This window comes from Schistocerca nitens, chromosome 5 (assembly GCF_023898315.1).
Source record: "Schistocerca nitens isolate TAMUIC-IGC-003100 chromosome 5, iqSchNite1.1, whole genome shotgun sequence".
In the NCBI taxonomy this organism is placed as follows: Eukaryota; Metazoa; Arthropoda; class Insecta; order Orthoptera; family Acrididae; genus Schistocerca; species Schistocerca nitens.
Genome location: NC_064618.1, coordinates 460,990,100 through 461,014,433, shown reverse-complemented (window position 1 = coordinate 461,014,433; position 24,334 = coordinate 460,990,100). Strand labels below are relative to the sequence as shown.

Here is a 24,334-nt window from a genome sequence, read left to right as displayed (position 1 = left end):
TCTTCGATTTCAGGAATGGATAAACTGTCCCGTGATTAAGTTTGTACGGAATCCTCAGTGCACGGGTTCTGCTCGCACCTGGCCAGCTTTCTTAAAACTGATTTATGTACTCCAGTACGCTGTGCGTTGTCGAGTAAACAAGGCAGCGAGACAAAGAGTTGAATTACGAAACAATTATCGATGCAGTTCGAGTCACCGATTGTTAGATCGCCGCTTATTTCGAATGACAGAGTGTTTTCGGGCAATCTGTCGTGACAAACGGTTCGATTTATCGATTGTACCAAAACACAGTGAATTCTTAGATTTTTCGAAGTTTCTACAAGGGACCGGTTGACTGGGTGCAACATATCGATAAATTCGATTTTTCTAGAACCGTGCTGGCAAGAGTCGATTGCACTGTACCGGGTGGTTAAAAAGTCAGTATAAATTTGAAAACTGAATAAATCACGGAATAATGTAGATAGAGAGGTACAAATTGACACACATGCTTGGAAGGACATGGGGTTTTATTAGAACCAAAAAAATACAAAAGTTCAAAAAATGTCCGACAGATGGCGCTTCATCTGATCAGAACAACAATAATTAGCATAACAAAGTAAGACAAAGCAAAGATGATGTTCTTTACAGGAAGTGCTCAGTACGTCCACCATCATTCCTCAACAATAGCTGTTGTCGAGGAATAATGTTGTGAACAGCACTGCAAAGCACGTCCGGAGTTAAGGTGAGGCATTGGCGTCGGATGTTGTCTTTCAGCATCCCTAGAGATGTTGGTCGATCACGATACACTTGCGACTTCAGGTAACCCCAAAGCTAATAATCGCACGGACTGAGGTCTGGGGGACCTGGGAGGCCAAGCATGACGAAAGTGGCGGCTGAGCACACGATCATCACCAAACGTCGCGCGCAAGAGATCTTTCACGCGTCTAGTAATATGGGGTGGGGCGCCATCCTGCATAAACATCGTACGTTCCAGCAGGTGTTTATCAGCAAGGCTGGGGATGATGCGATTCTGCAACATATCGGCGCACCTCTCACCCGTCACGGTAGCAGTTACAAAACCAGAATCACGCATTTCCTCGAAGAAAAGAGGCCCGATAACGGTAGATGTGGTAAATCCAACCCATACCGTGACTTTCTCGTCGTGCAATGGAGTTTCCACGACAGTTGTAGGATTTTCGGTAGCCCAAATTCTGCAGTTGAGGGCGTTGACAGACCCTCGGAGCGTGAAATGAGCTTCGTCGGTCCACAACACGTTACTCAACCAATCGTCATCTTTCGCCATCTTTTGAAACGACCACACCGCAAATGTCCTCCGCTTCACTAAATCGCCAGGTAACAGCTCATGATGCCGATGGATTTTGTACGGATAGCATCGGAGGGTACGGCAAGTGCCAACCAAACAGTAGTGTATGGAATGCCGGTGCGACGTGCGACTTCCCCGTGCATAGACGAACCCGCTACAGTCTCCATTTCTTCCTGAACTGTCTCACCAGCATTACGCCTTGTGCTCGGTCGGCCAGTACGGGGTCTATCGTCTAAACAACCCGTGGCTTCGAACTTCGAAATCATTCTCGCCACAGTTGCATTTGTCAATGGACCTTTACCCGTTCGAATCCCCTTCCTATGGCGATAGGATCGTAACGCTGAACTAGCACATTCCCCATTCTGATAATACAGCTTCACTAAAAGCGCCTTTTCAGGTAACGTCAACATGCTGCGACTGCTGGCGCATCTGATTCTCTCTCTCATTACAGCTCCTTTTATACACGATTATCATGTGCAGTCACTGACGTTTTTCTGTCCATCGCCATCTGTCGGACATTTTGTGAACTTTTTTTTTTTTTGTTCTAATAAAACCCCATGTCATTCCAAGTATGTGCATCAATTTTTACCTCTCTATCTACATTATTCCGTGGTTTATTAAGTTTTCAAATTTATACTGACTTTTTGATCACCCGGTATATTGCTTGTGTAGGGCGTCATCACTGTTAGATCCGGTCCTGGCGGGATTACCCGGCATACCGGGAATACACGCCCTTGGTTAAATGTGGCGGCTGTGAATGGGACTCCTTTAAGATTCCGGAGTGCGGATTCCAGTCCGGTACCAGTCCCGCTGACAAATGGTTCAAATGGCTCTGAGTACTATGGGACTCAACTGCTGAGGTCATAAGTCCCCTAGAACTTAGAACTACTTAAACCTAACTAACCTAAGGACAACACAAACATCCATGCCCAAGGCAGGATTCGAACCTGCGACCGTAGCGGTCGCGCGGTTCCAGACTGTAGCGCCAGAACCGCTCGGCCACCAGCGGCCGGCTTCCCGCTGACATTCGCAACAGCAACGCAGAGCAGAGTCGGACGTAGATGCCCCCCGGGATAGTGATGCCGCCGCTCCCAGGAAACCCGGCATTGTCTCGGTCATGCATCTGCGCGCGCGCAGCCGCCGGGCGACGTTTTGTTTTTGTTCCGCGTCCTCCTTCTCGTTTTCTCATCTCGTGTCTGTGTTTCAGTCGCGCACACGAGCCGCTAATAAGGCCGCGCGGGGCACGTAAATTCCCGTAATCAGTCGCTACCTGCGTAATGCGAGGCAGAAATTGGCTTTGCGTCTCGTTCTCGACGGGGTCATCAATTAACAGAAGCTATCTGACTAAACGGTGCTCGAGGGGTATACTAGCACGCCAATTGCACCATATTAAACCTCTTCATGCAATTCCAGGAAAAAATACTCACTGCTGTAGATCCAAGCGACAGTAGGCCGATCAGCATATTACGTGCAGCGTCTAAAGGCTTTCCCTACATCATTCATGAACAGCTGACGGATTGCCTTAAGGGAAAGTTCCTCCTTGAAAATTAAAAAAAATATATATATTTTTCGCTTAAAATGTTCTCTGTTTTGTTTGTTTTACTGTAGCTTTCTTCGCAAGATCGCTAGAAACTACGTTATCCAGTTACAGGGCGATTTATGAAAAAGTGTCTCCTAAAATCATCCACAGCGAGGAAAAAAATAGTCGACATAGATGCCAGTATGGCAGCATGTAATTTCAAAGGGATATTATGACAGTGCTCGAACGTGAGATCGGACCATCCTGTTATACAGCTTCTGCACTAAAGCGGACGAAAAGTGTATCGAGCGAGCAGAGCAGCTAATGACAGATACTGCCAAAAAGGCCCACAGGACCTCGATGTCCACGACGAAAACGGAGGAATACGCCCTTTTCAATTGAGAGGTATTGCTGTATGCTCTAGGCATCGCTGACTAGTGACATGTTTAAGTGAACTACAAAAAATTTAACCCAAATCTTCGCGTTTTTCTCGAAACAGCATGTTTCGAACAGGCGGGGAGCATAACATTGGAACTTTAAAATACGATTTTGATCGGAATTTGATACCAGCATTCTAAACTGAATTCTTTGTCAGCATACATAGCCGTTTTACGATAGCTTCAAAAGTCTATATTTGGTGCGCTCTTTTGTCTCGATTTTTTAGGCGAAAAAAATGCCATTTCTTTCAAAGGTCACCATTTGATAAAATTTGATACTTTTCAATTATTCTTTGTATACTGATAGCAAATATGTTGAAAATAATGTATACAAAATTATTTTATTACAGGTCCAATAGGAGAGATTTGGGAACTCCCACCGATGACCAGAATTCCGGCTGCAAGGTGTCCTTCCAGCTTGTGCAGCGGTTATAGCGAGCGTCCTATGTGGACACAAAACTCTTATAGACAAACGTGTAATGAATAGAACCATATCATCAGATTTAGGATTACTGTTTACTTAACTTGAAAAAAATCATGAGACATCACCTATTTTTCACGCGTTCAAAGATGGATACCCCCTTAAGACTTGTGACATTCACGATAAACAACAATCACACTTCCGAAAACACTACACCACATATGAAATACTATTACAGTCTGATATAGATTTCTTGTTTTTACATTTCTTTGCCTTTGTTTCTTTAAATTCGTTTCACGCTGGAGGCAGCTGCTGTAGTACAGGTTTCGGGTTAGTCTTGTACATGTTATGCAGTTGACAATTTGTGGAGCTGCTATTTGTTTTTCTCTACTGTTACGCATTTAAAATGTTTCTATACAGGTTATCACGGTTATAAGTGCAGATAATTTTACTTGTGGTACTTTCATATGTACACACATCAGTGTATTGCTTGTTTTCTTTCTTTTTTTTCCCTCTGCGTCGAACATTCTTCCCACAAATACGTCAAATTATTTACTACGTGGTGTTTTCTGTAGATTCGTAACTGCACCAATAACAAGGCCACCTCTGTCAGTATAGATTAACCATTTTGCGTCCACGCATCCATACTTCAGCACCTGACCTACTGCCCAGGAGAAAACGAATATTCATGGCCCGCTCTTGCTACATGTACTTGGAGATTCTAGCCAACCTAAAAACATATGACTTGTAGTTGGTATAATTTGTAGTCTGCATATGACGTAAATGCTGATGTAATGTTGTTCAGTACACCGTCCTCGCATACCAATATAAATATTTGCAATTATATTCGTCACATCTTGCATCTATAAAGCTGTATATAAATGTGGAACTGTGGTTTCACGTAAACGTGTAAAACATTGCAATTTGTGAGATGTTCTGCAAGAGAAGTCGAGTTTTAACACTGTATTGAAATGTCGAATGACGAAACAGTTAACAAAGAAGCCTGGAGTGCAAGTAAGAGACTGATTATTGTATCGTGTGCTAGTCCAGGAGTTCTGCGTTCGAGGCCTCAATTTTCAAACTTTTTGTTTTTGTGTAACACGTACGATTTCGATACACACCGTGAACGATGAAATTAAAAACTAAAAATATTACATAATTTATATCGAGGTCCAATACGTAGAAAATTAAACTTGAGAATACAATGTGCAGTTTGCGAAGATACATGGTCGCGGAGTGAACGGTATTCGATGTGTACGACGGACTACAAATTTGAACTACAGATATAATGTAGTATTTTCACATTGTGGATTGTCGTCTCGGAAAGTAAACTGCGAAAGTTCGATGTCTGGAAAATGCAATAGTTTGCCGAGTGGACGGTTTCCACCGTCTAGGGGAAGCACCCATGGTCTAGGGGTAGCGTCCTTCATTCATAATCAAAACGTCTTCGGTCCCGGGTTCCAATCCTACTGCTGCTTAAATTTAGATTAATAATCAGCACTGACGGCCGAAGACTTCCGGCATAAGAAGTCAGCCTCATTCTGCCAACGGCCTTGTCAAAGAGGGCGGAGGAGCGGACAGAGGTTCAGGGCACTCTCTTTTCCTAGGGGTGGGAAATTGCCCCTCAAGGCGGAAGAATCAGCACTGATCAACGGCATGAGGATGCAGAAGGCAATGGAACCACTGCATTAAAGACACGTAACGTGTATCCACAGGATATGTAGCCTGTAATTGAAGAAGTGTCATGATGATCTCTCCATTGGCAAAAGATTCCGCAATAGTCCCCCATTCGGATCTCCGGGAGGGGACTGCCAACGGGGAGGTTACCATGAGAAAAAGATTGAATAATCGACGGAAGGATAACGTTCTACGAGTTGGGCCGTGGAATGTCAGAAGTTTGAACGTGGTAGGGGAACTAGAAAATCTGAAAAGGGAAATGCAAAGGATCAATCTAGATATAGTAGGGGTCAGTGAAGTGAAAAGAAAACAAGGATTTCTGGTCAGATGAGTATATCAATAGCAGCAGAAAATGGTGTAACAGGAGTAGGATTCGTTATGAATAGGCAGGTAGGGCAGAGGGTGTGTTACTGTGAACAGTTCAGTGATAGGGTTGTTCTTATCAGAATCGACAGCAGACCAACACCGACAACGATAGCTCAGGAATACATGCCGACATCGCAAGCTGAAGATGAACAGATAGAGAAAGTGTACGACGATACTGAAAGGGTAATACAGTATGTAACGGGATATTCAAATCTAAAAGTCATGGGAGACTGGAGTGCAGTTGTAGGGGAAGGGGTAGAAGAAAAGGTTACAGGAGAATATGGGCTTGGGACAAGGAATGAGAGAGGAGAGAGACTAATTGAGCTCTGTAACAAGTTTTAGCTCGTAATAGCGAATACTCTGTTCAAGAATCACAAGAGGAGGAGGTATACTTGGAAAATATCGGGGGCCGGCCGAAGTGGCCGTGCGGTTAAAGGCGCTGCAGTCTGGAACCGCAAGACCGCTACGGTCGCAGGTTCGAATCCTGCCTCGGGCATGGATGTTTGTGATGTCCTTAGGTTAGTTAGGTTTAACTAGTTCTAAGTTCTAGGGGACTAATGACCTCAGCAGTTGAGTCCCATAGTGCTCAGAGCCATTTGAACCATTTTTGAAAATATCGGGTGATACGGGAAGATTTCCGTTAGATTGCATCATGGTCGGTCAGAGATTCCGAAATCAGATGCTGGATAGTAAGGCGTACCCAGGAGCAGACATAGATTCAGATCACAATATAGTAGTGATGAAGAGTAGGCTGACGTTTAAGATATTAGTCATGAAGAATCAATACGCAGAGACGTGGGATACGGAAGTACTAAAGAATGACGACGTAGGGTTGAAGTTATCTAAGGCTATAGATACAGCAATAAGGAATAGCTCAATAGGCAGTACAGTTGAAGAGGAATGTACATCTCTAAAAAGGGCCATCACAGAAGTTGGGAAGGAAAACGTAGGTACAAAGAAGGTAACTGCGAAGAAACCATTGTTAACAGAAGAAATACTTCAATTGAGCGATGAAAGGAGGAAGTACGAAAATGTTCCTGGAGACTCAGGAATACAGAAATACAAGTCGCTGAGGAATGAAACAAATAGGGAGTTCAGGGAAGCTAAGACGAAATGGCCACAGGAAAAATGTGAAGACATCGAAAAAGAAATGATTGTCGGAAGGACAGGCTCAGCATACAGGAAAGTCAAAACAACCTTCGGTGACTTGAAAAGCAAGAGTGATAACATTAAGAGTTCAACGGGACTTCCACTGTTAAATGCAGAGGAGAGAGTGGATAGGTAGAAAGAATACATTGAAAGCCTCTATGAGGGGGAAGATTTGTCTGATGTGATAAAAGAAGAAACAAAAGTCGATTTAGAAGAGATAAGGGATCCAGTATTAGAATTAGAATTTAAAAGAGCTTTGGAGGACTTAAGACCTAATAAGGCAGAAGGGATAGATAACATTCCATCAGAATTTCTAAAATCTTTGGGGAAAGCGGCAATAAAAAGACCATTCACGTTGGTGTGTAGAATGTATGAGTATGGTGGCAACATACCATCGGACTTTCGGAATAGCGTCATCCACACATTCCGAAGACGGAAAGAGCCGACATGTGCGAGAATTACCGCATAGTCAGCTTAACAGCTCATGCGTCCAAGTTGCTTACGAGAATAATATACAGAAGAATGCGCTAGATGACGATCAGTTTGTCTTTAGGATAGGTAAAGGCACTAGAGAGGCAATTCTAATGTTGCTGTTAATAATGGAAGCAAGACTAAAGAAAAATCAAGACATGTTCATAGGATTTGTCGACCTGGAAAAAGCGCTCTACAATGTAAAATGGTGCAAGATGTTCGAAATTCTGAGAAAAGCAGGGGTAAGCTATAGGGAGAGACGGGTCATATACAATATGTACAACAGGCAAGAAGGAATAATAAGAGTGGACGACCAAGAACGAAGTGCTCGTATTAAAAAGAGTGTGAGACAAGGATGTAGCCTTTCACCTCTACTGTTCAATCTGTGCATCAAGGAAGCGATGATGGAAATAAAAGAAAGGCTCAGGGGTTAAATTAAAATTCAAGGTGAAAAGATATCAATGATACGATTCGCTGATGACATTGCTATCCTGAGTGAAAGTGAAGAAGAATTACTTGATCTGCTGAACAGAATGAACAGTCTAATGAGTACACAGTATGGAATGAGAGTAAATCGAAGAAATAGGAAGGTAATGAGACGTAGTAGAAATGAGAACAGCGAGAAACTTGACATCAGGATTGTTGGTCACGAAGTACAGTAGATGAAGTTAAGGAATTCTGCTACCTAGGCAGTATAATAACCAATGACGGACGCAGCAAGAAGGACATCAAAAGCAGACTAACAATGACAAGAGAAGTCTACTAGTATCAAATATCGGACTTAATTTGAGGAAGAAATTTGTGAGAATGTCCGTCTGGAGTACATCATTGTATGGTAGTGAAACATGGACTGTGGGAAAACAGGAACAGAAGAGAATCGAAGCATTCGACATGTGGTGCTACAGACGAATGTTGAAAATTAGGTGGTCTGATAATATAAGGAATGAGGAGGTTCTGAGCAGAATCGGAGAGGAAAGAAATATGTGGAAAACACTGATAAGTAGAAGAGACAGGATGATAGGAGATCTGTTAAGACAAGACGAAATGACTTCAATGGTACTAGAGGGAGCTGTAGAGGGCAAAACCTGTACAGGAAGACAGAGATTGGAATACATCCAGCAAATAATTGAGGATGTAGGTTGCAAGTGCTACTCTGAGATGAAGAGGTTAGCACAGGAGAGGAATTCGTGGCGGGCCGCATCAAACCAGTCAGAAAACTGATGACCAAAGAAGGAAAAAAAAGGGGGGGCAAGCTGTGAACGTACAGACCAGGATGGTTGTACTATAAATTATTGTGTTGTAAACTAATAAGGTGGTGGTTATCCGTCGGGACAGAGAAGAAAGACAGTTATACCACGTTGAATGCTTTGTATGTACAGTGCTAGCTGTGATATGGTGGTAAAACATCAATTTCTTGCCACCACTTACATATTCACGGAATAATAATCGAAACACTCTAATGTCGGGACTGTGAAGCAATGTGTTAGACTTGGTGAGGCATGTTGTGGGCTGTAATATAGCGTGATTCCGTGACGATGTTCGAAACATTCGGGGATGATGAAGAATAGTAAATGCATCAATTTTAGGTAAGGGACTCTGTGAAAGTTACAAGCAAAAACCATTCTGTTACCTCTGACAGTGGAGCACAGGCACCTGTGTTGTTGTTGAGATTGCAGTGTAGGCAGTCCCAAAGAGCACTTAGGTGTAGAGATTGCGATAGCAAGTTTTCCAATGCGTGTGGCGTACTGTGTACTGACAGAGCAGTTCCGGTGTACAGTATCTGTACTGTAGCAGACCACAGCCTGTGCTTACTAGTTGAAGTACTAACATCGATCAGCGCTAACCAAACTGATTTGTACCAGGTGACAGAACTTTTAGACGTGATTTTCGTGTGTGGGCAAGCAAATGGAAGCAGCAGAGAAGGGGAAAGGTTGTACAGGACCAAATATCACCATACAAGACACCGAATTCAAACTATCTTTCCCAGACTGTTCCAACGATTAAGTGAAATAGGACAGTTGGTATCTCAGTGCAACGACCGAGGGTGACGACGAACTACACGGACTTCCGACTTACAGGGCCTACATCCTCAATTATTTGCTGGATGTATTCCAATCTCTGTCTTCCTGTACAGGTTTTGCCCTCTACAGCTCCCTCTAGTACCATTGAAGTCATTTCGTCTTGTCTTAACAGATCTCCAATAATCCTGTCTCTTCTCCTTATCAGTGTTTTCCACATATTTCTTTCCTCTCCGATTCTGCGCAGAACCTTCTCGGCTTTTGGCAAGATCAATGTGTAGTATCTTTGGCCCTTAAAAGGGCCGTTTATTGAGACCTGCTTTCAATGATTATACAATGTACAATCACCCACAATGCGACAATCTTCCAAAGAAGAAGGACCACTAGCCTTCACCCATAAGTGAACGCTAGAATCAGAATTTATCTTCATACGTCTACGACAAGACAAAGACAAACTCCCGTGAGGTAAAAGGTAGGAACCCTCACTAGCAATAATAATCTCAGAAACAGGAATAGTACGATAAGCTAGGATTTCCCTAGTTTCAAAGGATTCCAAACCTCCTCTTCCTGCATTGTTACAAGCAACGAAAGCTACAGTTATCCATCCGTTTCCCAAACTGGAAGAAGAAGAAACTTTCATTAAGGAAAAATTCAACCTCGCACCACAAAATAAAGCAGGTCCATTAATAAGAACAAATTGAGTAGTTTTACCTACTCCTATGGGTGGTGGCTGTCCATTGTTGGGGCTGGTGGGCGGGTCTTTTGCATTGTTGTACTTTTTTCCATTGTTGTGGACTTAGAAATTTTCTCCGTCTATTATTTTACTTGTCTGTTTGTTGCTGGAAAACTCACTTCCGGTTGCGCAATTGCGCTGATAAGCACTTCCTGCACAGCGTTAGCAGTCATTTCTTAAAATAGATATTATGTAATCCTCGCGTGGATGAGGAGCCCGCAATCAGCACTCGATCAGCTGCACGATAAATAAATGTTTCACATAGTACTGCGTGGCAAGTAATCGGAAAATGCATCCAAACCCATACGATCCACAGAAGATGCGTTCTTTGACTCCTGCTGACTTAGGACCTCATGTTGACCTCAGCCAATGGTTTTCGCGGCGCTTTGCAGTCGATCCCCACTTTTCCGCGTATGTAATTTCACAGGTGAAGCCTATCTAACCAGAGACGGAATGATAAATTATCTTAACAGTCATGTTTGGGCCGATGAAAATCCCTACGCTTCATTGTGAAGAGCCATAAACAAAGATTGCGTCAGCGTGTTGGGCAGGCGTAATCAATGATTACGCTACGTACTAAGCCTGTTTCTTCAACCGAGAGAGGTGGTGCAGTGGTTAGACACTGGACTCGCATTCGGAAGGACGACGGTTCAATCCCGCGTCCGGCCATCCTAATTTAGGTTTTCCGTGATTTCCCTAAAATCGCTCCAGGCAAATGCCGGGATTGTTCCTTTCAAAGGGCACGGCCGACTTCCTTCCCCGTCCTTCCCTAATCCGATGAGACCGATGACCTCGCTGTCTGGTCTCCTTCCCCAAAACAACCAACCAACCAACCAAGCCTGTTTCTTCCTCTCCGTTTATCGGGGAATTTCGGTCTCCTTGGCATCAAGTTACTTGGTCCGTTAATAGTCCATCAACAGGGAAAATTATCTGAGAATACTGGGGACAATTCAGCGATAATTCTGTACGTCAAGAACAGCTTTCGAAAGTTGACGCCCTTAGTTGGAGCGCTGCACGAGGCTAAGGTGGAGCAGGAATAGATTTTCGATTACGTCTTCCAACTCGTTCGTTCTCCGGACGAGTGTCCCTTCCCTCAAAGTGATGATGTTCTCTTCTCCATCATGCCTGAGGGTTTGTAACAGTATCACGGTATCATCCTCTAACTAAGTGCTTCTCGTCACTGATAAGAAACTACAGCATTTTGGACTGTGTCGAAAAATGATTGACAAGCCTTGTGACATCATGTGTTTGCTTTCAGCGGAAGGTTCGATCTACATCGCTGACTCCAGATACTTCAGCTAACGAAGAGGCTGTAAATACCGCACTTTCCTTCTGCATCTACAAACGAGTGGACAGCGGTAGGTCTTTTAAGTGATTACACATCGGTCTTTACATAACAGATAGACAAATGTCAGAAACATAATTTGCACTGAAACTATTTTACAACTTCTCTCTGTTACTACTCTTTCACGTAACTGAAACCCCGATCATTTTTAAACAACGCTTACAATGATTTCAAAAATTTAAAATTAAATTAATTTCTTTTGTTAAATGACTTTCCATAGAATGTATTATATTTTACGAATACTTTATCTTTCGACATTTCTTTCATTCTTCTAGCAATTACGTGCGCCACGTATTTATTTGCCGTGAGAAATTTTTTTCAGCTCTTGTTTCTTCGATCTTTTGCTTCATATACATGTGTAATTGCAGTGCTTGTGAGGGTTACCTTCTCTTTTGCATGTTTATCCAAACAGTACGTCGTATTTTGCACTATTTAGTGCAATTTGCTAGTAAAATACACACATCGTATCGCGATCACCGCTAAGGCAGTTGGCCACAGCCAGCCAGAAAAGAGTACATGTGGTTCAATTGGTGAAGTATTTAAGACTGCGGGGAAACTTTGAATCAGATAGCTGTATGTTGCATGGCATTTGTTCACGTATCAGCATTTGTCATTCTACAATTTACCAGTGTAGGGCCCCGCTTTCTCGTTTGGTGAATATTAGTAAGCGGTTCAGTATGGGTGAATGTAAAATTTAGTTAATTCTGAGAACAATTACAATTTTACACATTTCACTAGAAATTTTTCAAGTTTCTTCCACTTTTAATGTGTTGTTTGGACGCCTTCTGCTACAGTTTAAGACATCAGTTTTTTATTACAATTTTTTTTGTATGAGCACAGTAGTTCCTGTAAGAAGTAATATTAGGGAGATTCCGTTAAACACAGCAGCTGCATTGATCGAAGTGGCTGACGACAACAAGCATGCCATCGACAGACCCGAAGAGACTATTCTAACGCTACCTTCAACTACAATAAAAAAGTAATAATGGTGCAGTTCTTAATCAAGGATTCCGTATCGTTTAAAAGTACTATAATACTGTACTGCTTGGGGTGTTCAATAAGTAATGCAAGAAATTTTTTTCTCAGCCAGTTTCGGTTGAAAATATGGGAAACTTATTGTGGGCCATCGTGGAATATTCCCGCTTCAGCTCCTGTCGTTTCATGAAGATCGATATTTGGTGGCGCTATAAACAGCCTTCAAACTGGCGTTTGTAACGGAGGTGCGATCCAAACAGAGAGTTTCTTTTGGCGGAAAACCAGAGCATTGCAGACATTCTTAGGCGCTTTCAATATGTCTACGGACAACAGGCAGTGAACACAAGCACGGTGAGTCGTTGGTCGAGGCGTCTGTCATCATAGAACAAGGTCGCGCAGACCTGCCCGGTCTCTCGCGTGCCAGCAGGCTGCACACACCTGTGACTCTGCAATGTTGGAAACTGCGGACACTCTCATTGGAGATGATCAACGAATCATGCTCTAACACTCCGCTATACAACTGGCCGTCTCTATTGGCAGTGCAGACACACTCGTCCACCATCTGGGGTCCTCAGAGGTGTGTGCCCGCTGGGTTCAAAAAATGGTTCAAATGGCTCTGAGCACTATGGGACTTAACATCTGATGTCATCAGTCCTATAGACTTGGAATTACTTAAACCTAACTAACCTAAGGACATCACATACATCAATGCCAGAGGCAGGAGTCGAGACTTCGACCGTAGCAGTAGCGCGGTTCCGGACTTAAGCGCCTAGAGCCGCTGGGTTCCTAGCTGCCTAACAAAAAGACCATAAACAGCAACGAAGGAACATCTGCACAAAGTTGCTTGCGCACTATGAAACTGATCGTGACAACTTGTTGTAGAAAGTTGTGACAGGCGACGAAACATGGGTTCATCACTTCGAACTAGAAACAAGTCCGCGCCGATAGCTGAGAGGTCAGCATGACGGATTGCCGTCCTACGGGCCCGGGTTCGATTCCCGGCTGGGTCGGGGATTTTCTCCGCTCAGAGACTGGGTGTTGTGTTGTCTTCATCATCATTTCATCCCCATCCGGCGCGCAGATCGCCCAGTGTGACGTCGAATGTAATAAGACCTGCACCAAGGCGGTCGGACCTGCCCCGTAAGTGGCCTCCCGGCCAATGACGCCAAACGCTCATTTCCATTTACCAGAAACAAAACGGCAATCATGGAGTGGTGCCACACTCCGAAGAAAAAGTTCAGAGCCGCACTCTCAGCCGTTATAGTCATGGTTACGTGATTCTTAAGGGGTTATTTTGTTCGATGTCCTCCCTCACGCTGCAACGATCAACTCTGAAGTGCATTGTGTACGCTCAGGAAATTGAAGAAATGACCTCAACGTGGTCGTCGCCACAAAAATGCCAACGAACTTCTCCTTGTCCATGATAACGCAAGGCTTCACACAAGCCTGCCCACCCGAGAGGAGCTCGCAAAACTTCATTAGACTGTTCTTCTTCATCCATTCAACAGCCCTGATCTCGCACCTTCCGACTTCCATCTGTTTGCTAGAAAGGATGCGCTCCGCGAGAAGCTGTACGTGGATAACGGGGAGGTTACTGATGCAGCAGGACGCTGGCTCCGGCGTCGACCAGTGGAGCGCTGCCCTGCGGGCACACAGTCTCTCCTAGTAAGGTGGCGCAAGGACGTCAAATTGAACGGAGATTATGTTGAAAAATACGGTTTTGTAGCCAAAAAAGTGGGGGACAATATAATGTACGAGGGTAATCCCAAAAGTAAGGTCTCCTATTTTTTGTAAGTACATAGACCTGTTTATTTCTAGAATGGTTTACAGCTTGAACATTTAGCTATTTTTCGACATAATCACCATTTCTGTCGATGCATTTCTGTAGTCGCTGTGGCAGTTTTTGTATGCCCATGTCATACCAGCTCGCCGCCATGCTGTTCAGAAAGTTATGAACCTCTTCTTTCACCTCGTCGTCGGAGCTGAATCGCTGGGACCACAATTAACGTTGAAAGGTACTGTGAGACTGAAAAAAAACTCAAACGGACAATTCAGAACCGGAGAAGAGGAATGCTGAGCAAGGGCGTACACATTTCCATGACAACGCTCGCCCACACATCGCTCGGTAAACCGTTGCTCTCCTGCAACAGTTTCAGTGGAACATAATCACCCACCCACTCTATAGTGCTGACTCGGTACACTGTTCCCTAGGTTAAAGGAACATTTGGCCGGAAGCGAATCAGCTCCGACGACGAGGTGAAAGAAGAGGTTCATAACTTTCTGAACAGCATGGCGGCGAGCTGGTATGACATGGGCATACAAAACTGCCACAGCGTCTTCAAAAATGCATCGACAGAAATGGTGATTATGTCGAAAAATAGCTAAATGCTCAAGCTGTAAACTGATGTAAACCATGGTAGAAATAAACAGGTATATGTACCTACAAAAAAACAGGAGACCTTACTTTTGGGATTACCCTCGTATTGGAATCCTCAAGAAAGGCAACTTGGTTCCAGAAAAATCGCCTCTCGTACATGGAACCGTGCTGTAAGTAAGAAAACAATATTACGGTTGTTGTTCTGCTAACTTACATTCTCCATAGACCAGTAGCATTTTTACCTTCTCTTCGTTGGTGTTCATTCCACTCACACAAACTTTCAACTAAAGACGTTGTCTGAATGTCTGGTGTGCACTTTCCTTCAATTTCACTGGTTTACTTTACTGTCAACTCCAGCATAGGGACGAGTTACTAAAAAATAATGCATTGGTTACGTGATAGGTTTCTGAACAGATCTTGAGATGAAATGGATAACCAAATAAAAGGTATACAAAGTGTTGTTTAAAAAACACGTACTGCTGCCCGTATCCTCGTAAGGCACGAAGTTAGAAGAATGGCAACCATGTTGTTTAATATCCCCCTGGTAGCTAAACAACATTTACATTTGCTTGACAATTTTTTAAATTTGTTTCTGGTCCAAAAGTTTGGGATGGCTAAGCTAAATGGGATTGTGAGAAGTACTGACATGAAGTGTATGTTAGAGCTGTTTTCAGTTTAGCTACTTCATGTTTGTAGTGGATTTCATGGCGTATTCTAGATTGTATCAGTTGGACAACGGTTTTATTCAAATAATTGGGGTGCAGATTACTTAATTTAATTTCTATCAATTCGTGTCCGTTACAAAAGTCTCCGGGATTCGCAGTTTAGCAACTTCAAGTAAAAGAGTTTTTCAGCCGAAGTCCGGAACATTACCTTCATAATACGCGTTCGAAATTTTGCGTGAAAGAAATCCAAGTGTTACTGGGGCGGTGCACGTCGACTTGGTGCTAAACATAGACACTGGTTTGAATAGCTTGCTATCCCAGTATGCCTTTTTTTTTGTTTTTTGTTTTGTCATCAGTCTACTGACTGGTTTGATGCGGCCCGCCACGAATTCCTTTCCTGTGCTAACCTCTTCATCTCAGAGTAGCACTTGCAACCTACGTCCTCAATTATTAGCTTGACGTATTCCAATCTCTGTCTTCCTCTACAGTTTTTGCCCTCTACAGCTCCCTATAGTACCATGGAAGTCATTTCCTCATGTCTTAGAAGATGTCCTATCATCCTGTCCCTTCTCCTTATCAGTGTTTTCCACATATTCATTTCCTCTCCGATTCTGCGTAGAACCTCCTCATTCCTTACCTTATCAGTCCACCTAATTTTCAACATTCGTCTATAGCACCACATCTCAAATGCTTCGATTCTCTTCTGTTCCTGTTTTCCCACAGTCCATGTTTCACTACCATAAAATGCTGTACTCCAGACGTACATCCTCAGAAATTTCTTCCTCAAATTAAGGCCGGTATTTGATATTAGTAGACTTCTCTTGGCCAGAAATGACTTTTTTGCCATAGCGAGTCTGCTTTTGATATCCTCCTTGCTCCGTCCGTCATTGGTTATTTTACAGCCGAGGTAGCAGAATTCCTTAACTTCATTGACTTCGTGACCATCAATCCTGATGTTAAGTTTCTCGCTGTTCTCATTTCTACTACTTCTCATTACCTTCGTCTTTCTCCGATTTACTCTCAAACCATACTGTGTACTCATTAGACTGTTCATTCCCTTCAGCAGATCATTAAATTCTTCTTCACTTTCACTCAGGATAGCAAATGTCATCAGCGAATCGTATCATTGATATCCTTTCAACTTGTATTTTAATTCCACTCCTGAACCTTTCTTTTATTTCCATCATTGCTTCCTCGATGTACAGATTGAAGAGTATGGGCAAAAGGCTACAGCCTTGTCTTACACCCTTCTTAATACGAGCACTTCGTTCTTGATTTTCCACTCTTATTATTCCCTCTTGGTTGTTGTACATATTGTATATGACCCGTCTCTCCCTATAGCTTACCCCTACTTTTTTCAGAATCTCGAACAGCTTGCACCATTTTAGATTGTCGAACGCTTTCTCCAAGTCGACAAATCCTATGAAAGTGTCTTGATTTTTCTTTAGCCTTGCTTCCATTATTAGCCGTAACGTCAGAATTGCCTCTCTCGTCCCTTTACTTTTCCTAAAGCCAAACTGATCATCACCTAGCGCATTCTCAATTTTCTTTTCCATTCTTCTGTATATTATTCTTGTAAGCAGCTTCGATGCATGAGCTGTTAAGCTGATTGTGCGATAATTCTCGCACTTGTCAGCTCTTGCCGTCTTCGGAATTGTGTGGATGATGCTTTTCCGAAAGTCAGATGGTATGTCGCCAGACTCATGTATTCTACAACCAACGTGAATAGTCGTTTTGTTGCCACTTCCCCCAATGATTTTAGAAATTCTGATGGAATGTTATCTATCCCTTCTGCCTTATTTGGCCGTAAGTCCTCCAAAGCTCTTTTAAATTCCGATTCTAATACTGGATCGCCTATCTCTTCTAAATCGTCTCCTGTTTCTTCTTCTATCACATCAGACAAATCTTCACCCTCATAGAGGCTTTCAATGTATTCTTTCCACCTATCTGCTCTCTCCTCTGCATTTAACAGTGGAATTCCCGTTGCACTCTTAATGTTACCACCGTCGCTTTTAATGTCACCAAAGGTTGTTTTGACTTTCCTGTATGCTGAGTCTGTCCTTCCGACAATCATTTCTTTTTCGATGTCTTCACATTTTTCCTGCAGCCATTTCGTCTTAGCTTCCCTGCACTTCCTATCTATTTCATTCCTCAGCGACTTGTATTTCTGTATTCCTGATTTTCCTGGAACATGTTTGTACTTCTTCCTTTCATCAATCAACTGAAGTATTTCTTCTGTTACCCATGGTTCCGTTTCTTCGCAGCTACCTTCTTTGTACCTATGTTTTCCTTCCCAACTTCTGTGATGGCCCTTTTTAGAGATGTCCATTCCTCTTCAACTGTACTGCCTACTGCGCTATTCCTTATTGCTGTATCTATAGCGTTAGAGAACTTCAAACGTATCTCTTCATTCCTTAGTACTTCCGTATCCCACTCCTTTGCGTATTGATTCTTCCTGACTAATGTCTTGAACTTCAGCCTACCCTTCATCACCACTATATTGTATCTGAATCTATGTCTGCTCCTGGGTATGCCTTGCAATTCAGTATTTGATTTCGGAATCTCTGTCTGACCATGATGTAATCTAATTGAAATCTTCCCGTATCTCCCGGCCTTCTCCAAGTATTTCTCCTCCTCTTGTGATTCTTGAACAGGGTATTCGCTATTACTAGCTGAAACTTGTTACAGAACTCAATTAGTCTTTCTCCTCTTTCATTCCTCGTCCCAAGCCCATATTCTCCTGTAACCTTTTCTTCTACTGCTTCCCCTACAACTGCATTCCAGTCGCCCATGACTATTACATTTTCGTCCCCCTTTACATACTGCATTACCCTTTCAATATCCTCATACACTTTCTCTATCTGTTCATCTTCAGTTTGCGTCGTCGGCATGTATACCTGAACTATCGTTGTCGGTATTGGTCTGCTGTCGATTCTGATTAGAACAACCCGGTCACTGAACTGTTCACAGTAACACACCCTCTGCCCTACCTTCCTATTCATAACGAATCCTACACCTGTTATACCACTTTCTGCTGCTGTTGATATTACCCGATACTCATTTGACCAGAAATCCTTGTCTTCCTTCCAATTCACTTCACTGACCCCTACTGTATCTAGATTGAGCCTTTGCATTTCCCTTTTCAGATTTTCTAGTTTCCCTACCACGTTCAAGCTTCTGACATTCCACGCCCCGACTCGTAGAACGTTATCCTTTCGTTGATTATTCAATCTTTTTCTCATGGTAACCTCCCCCTTGGCAGTCCCCTCCCGTAGATCCGAATGGGGGACTATTCCGGAATCTTATGCCAATGGAGAGATCATCATGACACTTCTTCAATTACAGGCCACATGTCCTGTGGATACACGTTTCGTGTCTTTAATGCAGTGGTTTCCATTGCCTTCTGCATCCTCATGTCGTTGGTCATTGCTGATTCTTCCGCCTTTAGGGGCAATTTCCCACCCCTAGGACAAGAGAGTGCCCTGAACCTCTATCCGCTCCTCCACCCTCTTTGACAAGGCCGTTGGCAGAATGAGGCTGACTTCTTATGCCGGAAGTCTTCGGCCGCCAATGCTGATTATTTATCAAAATTTAGGCAGTGGCGGGGATCGAACGCGGGACCGAAGACGTTTTGATTATGAATCAAAGACGCTACCCCTGGACCACGGGTCTACCGGTTCCCAGGATGCCTACACCTTCCTAAGAGATGTAAATCACTGTACGGAGCTTTTTATTATGAAGACTCGAGTTTAAACTTTAATTAGTAAAATAAGTCATACCAATGTTTTTTGTTTTATTCAGCTTTAGGCTATATTGAGCAATTTGGTTTTAAAGTTCAATACATATTTTTTATTATAGATTGTGGTAAGGATTGTCCTGTTTACGCTCTCTTCGCTGCGAACTGCTCACTTCGGAACTATATAGCTTGAAATGTATTTGTCCTATGTTAATGAAATTTTGGTTGGTTGTAGGCAGATATATACTGACAGTGGAAATTTCAAGTTAGAGTGTTTTTCAACCAGCCCAAAAAATTCTTACGATTTTTCGAAAATAATTTTTCCTCAGCGCAGGATAAACATATGACAGTGATCGTGGGTTTGTTTTGAAGGTCTCTTTCGTAATTGTAAGAAGCTACAACCACAGTGTCCGTACACTGTGATATGGATTTTATAAAGAGTGATATTTAAGACTGGTTCTGTGCGTGATGTACCGTGGGAACAACAGCGGGTGCTACGTTGCCAGTCACAGGCAAACCATTTTACGACGGCGAGGTTCGCGGCGATGACGCGTCCATTTTCACGGTCGTCCACGCTGTTAATCGCGACGTCCAGCACGCAAAGAAGCAGTCGTAAATACACTACTGGCCATTAAACTTGCTACACCCCAGAAGAAATGCAGATGATAAACGGGCATTCATTGGACAAATATATTATACTAGAACTCACATGTGATTACATTTTCACGCAATTTGGGTGCACAGATCCTGAGAAATCAGTACCCAGAACAACCGCCTCTGGCCGTAATAACCGCCTTGATACACTTGGACATTGAGTCAAACAAAGCTTGGAGTGTACAGGTACAGCTGCCCATACAGCTTCAACACGATACCACAGTTCAAGAGTAGTGACTGGCGTATTGTGACGAGCCAGTTGCTCGGCCACCATTGACTAGACGTTTTCAGTTGATGAGAGATCTGGAGAATGTGCTGGCCAGGGCAGCAGTCGAACATTTTCTGTATCCAGAAAGGCCCGTATAGTACCTGCAACATGCGATCGTGCATTATCCTGCTGAAATGTAGGGTTTCTCAGGGATAGAATGAAGAGTAGGGCCAGGGTCGTAACACATGTAATGGTAAACAGTGGACATATGTAATGTCCACTGTTCAAAGTGCCGTCAATGCGAACAAGGGGTGACCGAGAGGTGTAACCAATGGTACCCCATACCATCACGCCGGGTGATACGCCAGTATGGCGATGACGAATACACGCTTCCATTGTGCGTTCACCGCGATATCGCCAAACACGGATGCGACCATCATGATGCTGTAAACAGAATCTGGATTCATCCGAAAAAATGACGTTTTGCGCACCCAGGTTCGTATTTGAGTACACCATCGCAGGCGCTCCTGTCTGTGATGCAGCGTCAAGGGTATCCGCAGCCATGGTCTCCGAGCTGATAGTCCATGCTGCTGCAAACGTCGTCGAACTGTTCGTGCAGATGGTTGTTCTCTTGCAAACGTCCCCATCTGTTGACTCAGGGATCGAGACGTGGCTGCACGATCCGTTACAGCCGCGCGCATAACATGCCTGTCATCTCGACTGCTAGTAATACGAGGCCGTTGGGATCCAGCACGGCGTTCCGTATTACCCTCCTGAACCCACCTATTCCATATTCTGCTAACAGTCATTGGATCTCGACCAACGCGAGCAGCAATGTCGCGATACGATAAACCGCAATCGCGATAGACTACAATCCGACCTTTATCAAAGTCGGAAACGAGATGGTACGCATTTCTTCTCCTTACACGAGGCATCACAACAACGTTTCACCAGGCAACACCGGTTAACTGCTGTTTGTGTATGAGAAATCGGTTGGAAACTTTCCTCATGTCAGCACGTTGTAGGTGTCGACACCGGCACCATCCTTGTGTGAATGCTCTGAAAAGCTAATCATTTGCATATCACAGCATCTTCTTCCTGTCGGTTAAATTTCGCGTCTGTAGCACGTCATCTTCGTGATGTAGCAATTTTAATGGCCAGTAGTGTATATAAATATAACTCTTTCTAAAATCCGAAGCACACTGTACCGTCACCGTGGTTGTAGCGTCTTACAATCACAAAAGAAGAAACCCACTCTCTCTGTTACGTGTTTATACTGGACTGAGAAAAATTTACTGTAGGGGACTCATAAGGACTTTTTTATGGGCGATTGGAAAATTCTGTAACTTTAGATTTTCACTAGTAACACACAGGGTGAACATTAATAATACCGACAAACTGCAGGGACAAATTCCTGACTGGAAATGGAGGAAAGGAGGTCCTATGAACAATGTGTCCGAAAATGTATCACTGCTACTGTAGATGGCGCTGACGAATGAAAGTTCCTTTCACCAAGTGCAGTGTGTTGAGTGCTGCAGGTTGTGTGATTGATGCAGCGTACTTTAAGCAGCAGAATGGTCCGGTATTTATGCCGGGAACATGCCGACACGTTGTTAGAGTACAGCCAAGCAGACGGAAACGGTCGAGAGTCAGCATGGCTGTACCAAAACAAGTACCCCCGCAGACACCAACCACATCACACATCATTTCAAGCCATCTTTGGACTTTTCGTGATAATAGGTCCTTTCAGACAAACGAACGTACAGGGAGGCGGCGGACTGTGTACACTGGGTTTGGAGGACGGGATTCTACAGCATATTGAGAAAAACGCTAGTAAAAGCTCTAGGAAAGTGGCCCGCCAAAATGGTGTAAGCCAAAGTACGATTATGTGTATCCAGCACGATAGCCTCTACTAGCTGTGTCACCTGCAACGAGTGCAACGATTATCAGCGGCGGATTTACCTCGACAGGAAGGATTTTGTCGATGGTTTTTGCAACAGACCATCACAGTCGTGGGATATCTGTCATCAGTCCTCTTTACCGACGAAGCAAACTTTACCTTAACTGGAATCATCAGTCTGCATAATCGTCATCTGTGGGCTACAGATACGTTACGTGGTCTGAGGAACTTCATTCGTTAGCGTCATCTACCCCGGCAACGATGCACATGTTCATAGGATCTTTTTTCCTCCATTTCCTACCAGGAATCCGTCCCTGCAGTTTGTTGGTTTTATTAACGTTTAGTTGCCTATAAACCATTAAAATTCCGTTGATATCGGACGAATACATTTCAAACTATATAGTGAGCAGTTCATGCCAAAGGCCTTGCCGCAGTGGTAACACCGGTTCCTGTCAGATCACCGAAGTTAAGAGCTGTCGGGCTGAGCTAGCACTTGGATGGGTGACCAACCGGTCTGCCGAGCGCTGTTGGCAAACGGGGTGCACTCAGTCCTTGTGATGCAAATTGAGGTGCTACTTGATTGAGAAGCAGCGGTTCCGATCTCGTTAACTGACGTACGGCCGGGAGAGCGGTGTGCTGACCACATGCCCCTCCATGTCCGCAGCAAGTGACGCCAATGGACTAAGGATGACATGGCGGCCTGTCGGTACCGGTTCCGGTCTCGTTAACTGACATACGGCCGGGAGAGCGGTGTGCTGACCACATGCCCCTTCATGTCCGCAGCAAGTGACGCCAGTGGACTAAGGATGACATGGCGGCCTGTCGGTACCGGTTCCGGTCTCGTTAACTGACATACGGCCGGGAGAGCGGTGTGCTGACCACATGCCCCTCCATGTCCGCAGCAAGTGACGCCAATGGACTAAGGATGACATGGCAGCCTGTCGGTACCGTTGAGCCTTCACAGTCTGTTCAGGAGGTTTTTTTTAGTTTTTTAGTGAGCAGTTCATAGCTAACACGCCGAAAACCGGACAACCCTAATTACAATCTACACTAAATAATATATATTGAACTTTATAACCAAATTGCTCCTTGTATCTTAAGGCGAAATAAAACAGGAAAAATACTGGTACATCTCTTTTTGCGTTAGGACTATTGGTTTGCTTGTAATTAAAACTTGCACTCGGCTTTCCATGATAAAAGATCCAATACTAAGTCCTTTTGGTTCACTGTCTGGTGACTGACAATATTGATACAGACGACAGTGCGCCATCCTGCAGCTGCTAGAAGAGTTTGCAAATTATACGTAAAATCGTTAGCTGATTTTGACCTCTTCGTGGGGAAGAGATGCCATTGTGGTGAGTGTGTTGGAGAGGTGAAGTGGTCTACTTACAGGTGGAGCCAGTGAGGTTCCCGCAGTAGCGCGAGCCGCCCTCGGGCACGCAGGACTCCATGGCCAGCCAGTCGGTCTGGCAGAAGGCGCCATCCGAAGGCTGCTTGCCCACCACCAGCTGCTCCGCTGCAACAAGGCGCACCGCAGATTCTATTAGATTATATGTACTTCTCGTTCCAATTGATCCATAGTGAGGAGATCCTCTTGGACGTGGGATATGTTAGAAAACAAAAATACGCAATAAATATGTACAAAATAAGAACAGATATGCTAATATATCTTCTAAAGATACCAAATAAAACTGCTGTTGTGGATGTGGAATCGGTCAAAAAAATCTTAAGCATATTTATATTTAAAAGGATATAAAACTTGTCATCAAATACTAAATGTTCAAAACTCTGAGGTGCATATGCTAATTATTAAGGTACTGTAGCCACGCATCATCAAATAAAAAAAATATACAAAACATTTTACAGCACTTATTTACAATGATCGCATTACTGCACAAAATTTGTGCATAAGTCAGATTGTACACGATATTCACATTATGTGATATTATTAATAACATACACGCATCACTCGGTTCTGCTAAGAAATTCATTGATGGAGTTGAAGTAACTGGCCATCAACAAATCCTTTAGACTATTCTCAAACTGAGCTTTATTATTAGTTAAACTTTTTATGGTTGCTGGCACGTTGTTTAAAACGTCTATTGCCGAATAGTGGACAAATTTCTGAACCAAAGTAAGTGACTGTAAATCTTTGTCAAAGGTATTCTTATTTCTCGTGTTGATTCAATGAACTCAGCTGTTGGCTGGAAAAAAAAGATATATTTTTAATGGTAAATTTCATTAAGCAATAAATATATTAGGAAGCAGTAGTCAATCTCTTCATTTCATTAAACAGCCCTCTTCAGGACGTTCCTATGTTCACGCCACATATAATTCGTATTGGACCTTTTTGGAATAACTTTGGCTTGCTTGATAAATT

General features: G+C 43.5%; 1 protein-coding gene across 1 annotated transcript in view; it reads right to left on the bottom strand.

The window, feature by feature from the left end:
- The window catches only part of LOC126260529 (tolloid-like protein 1), a 256,314-nt gene that overhangs the window by 81,430 nt on the left and 150,550 nt on the right, over positions 1–24,334 (bottom strand). Inside the window, exon 3 of the mRNA XM_049957862.1 lies at positions 23,345–23,470. Coding sequence (XP_049813819.1) covers positions 23,345–23,470 — 126 coding nt within the window. The remainder of the gene's footprint in view (positions 1–23,344; positions 23,471–24,334) is intronic.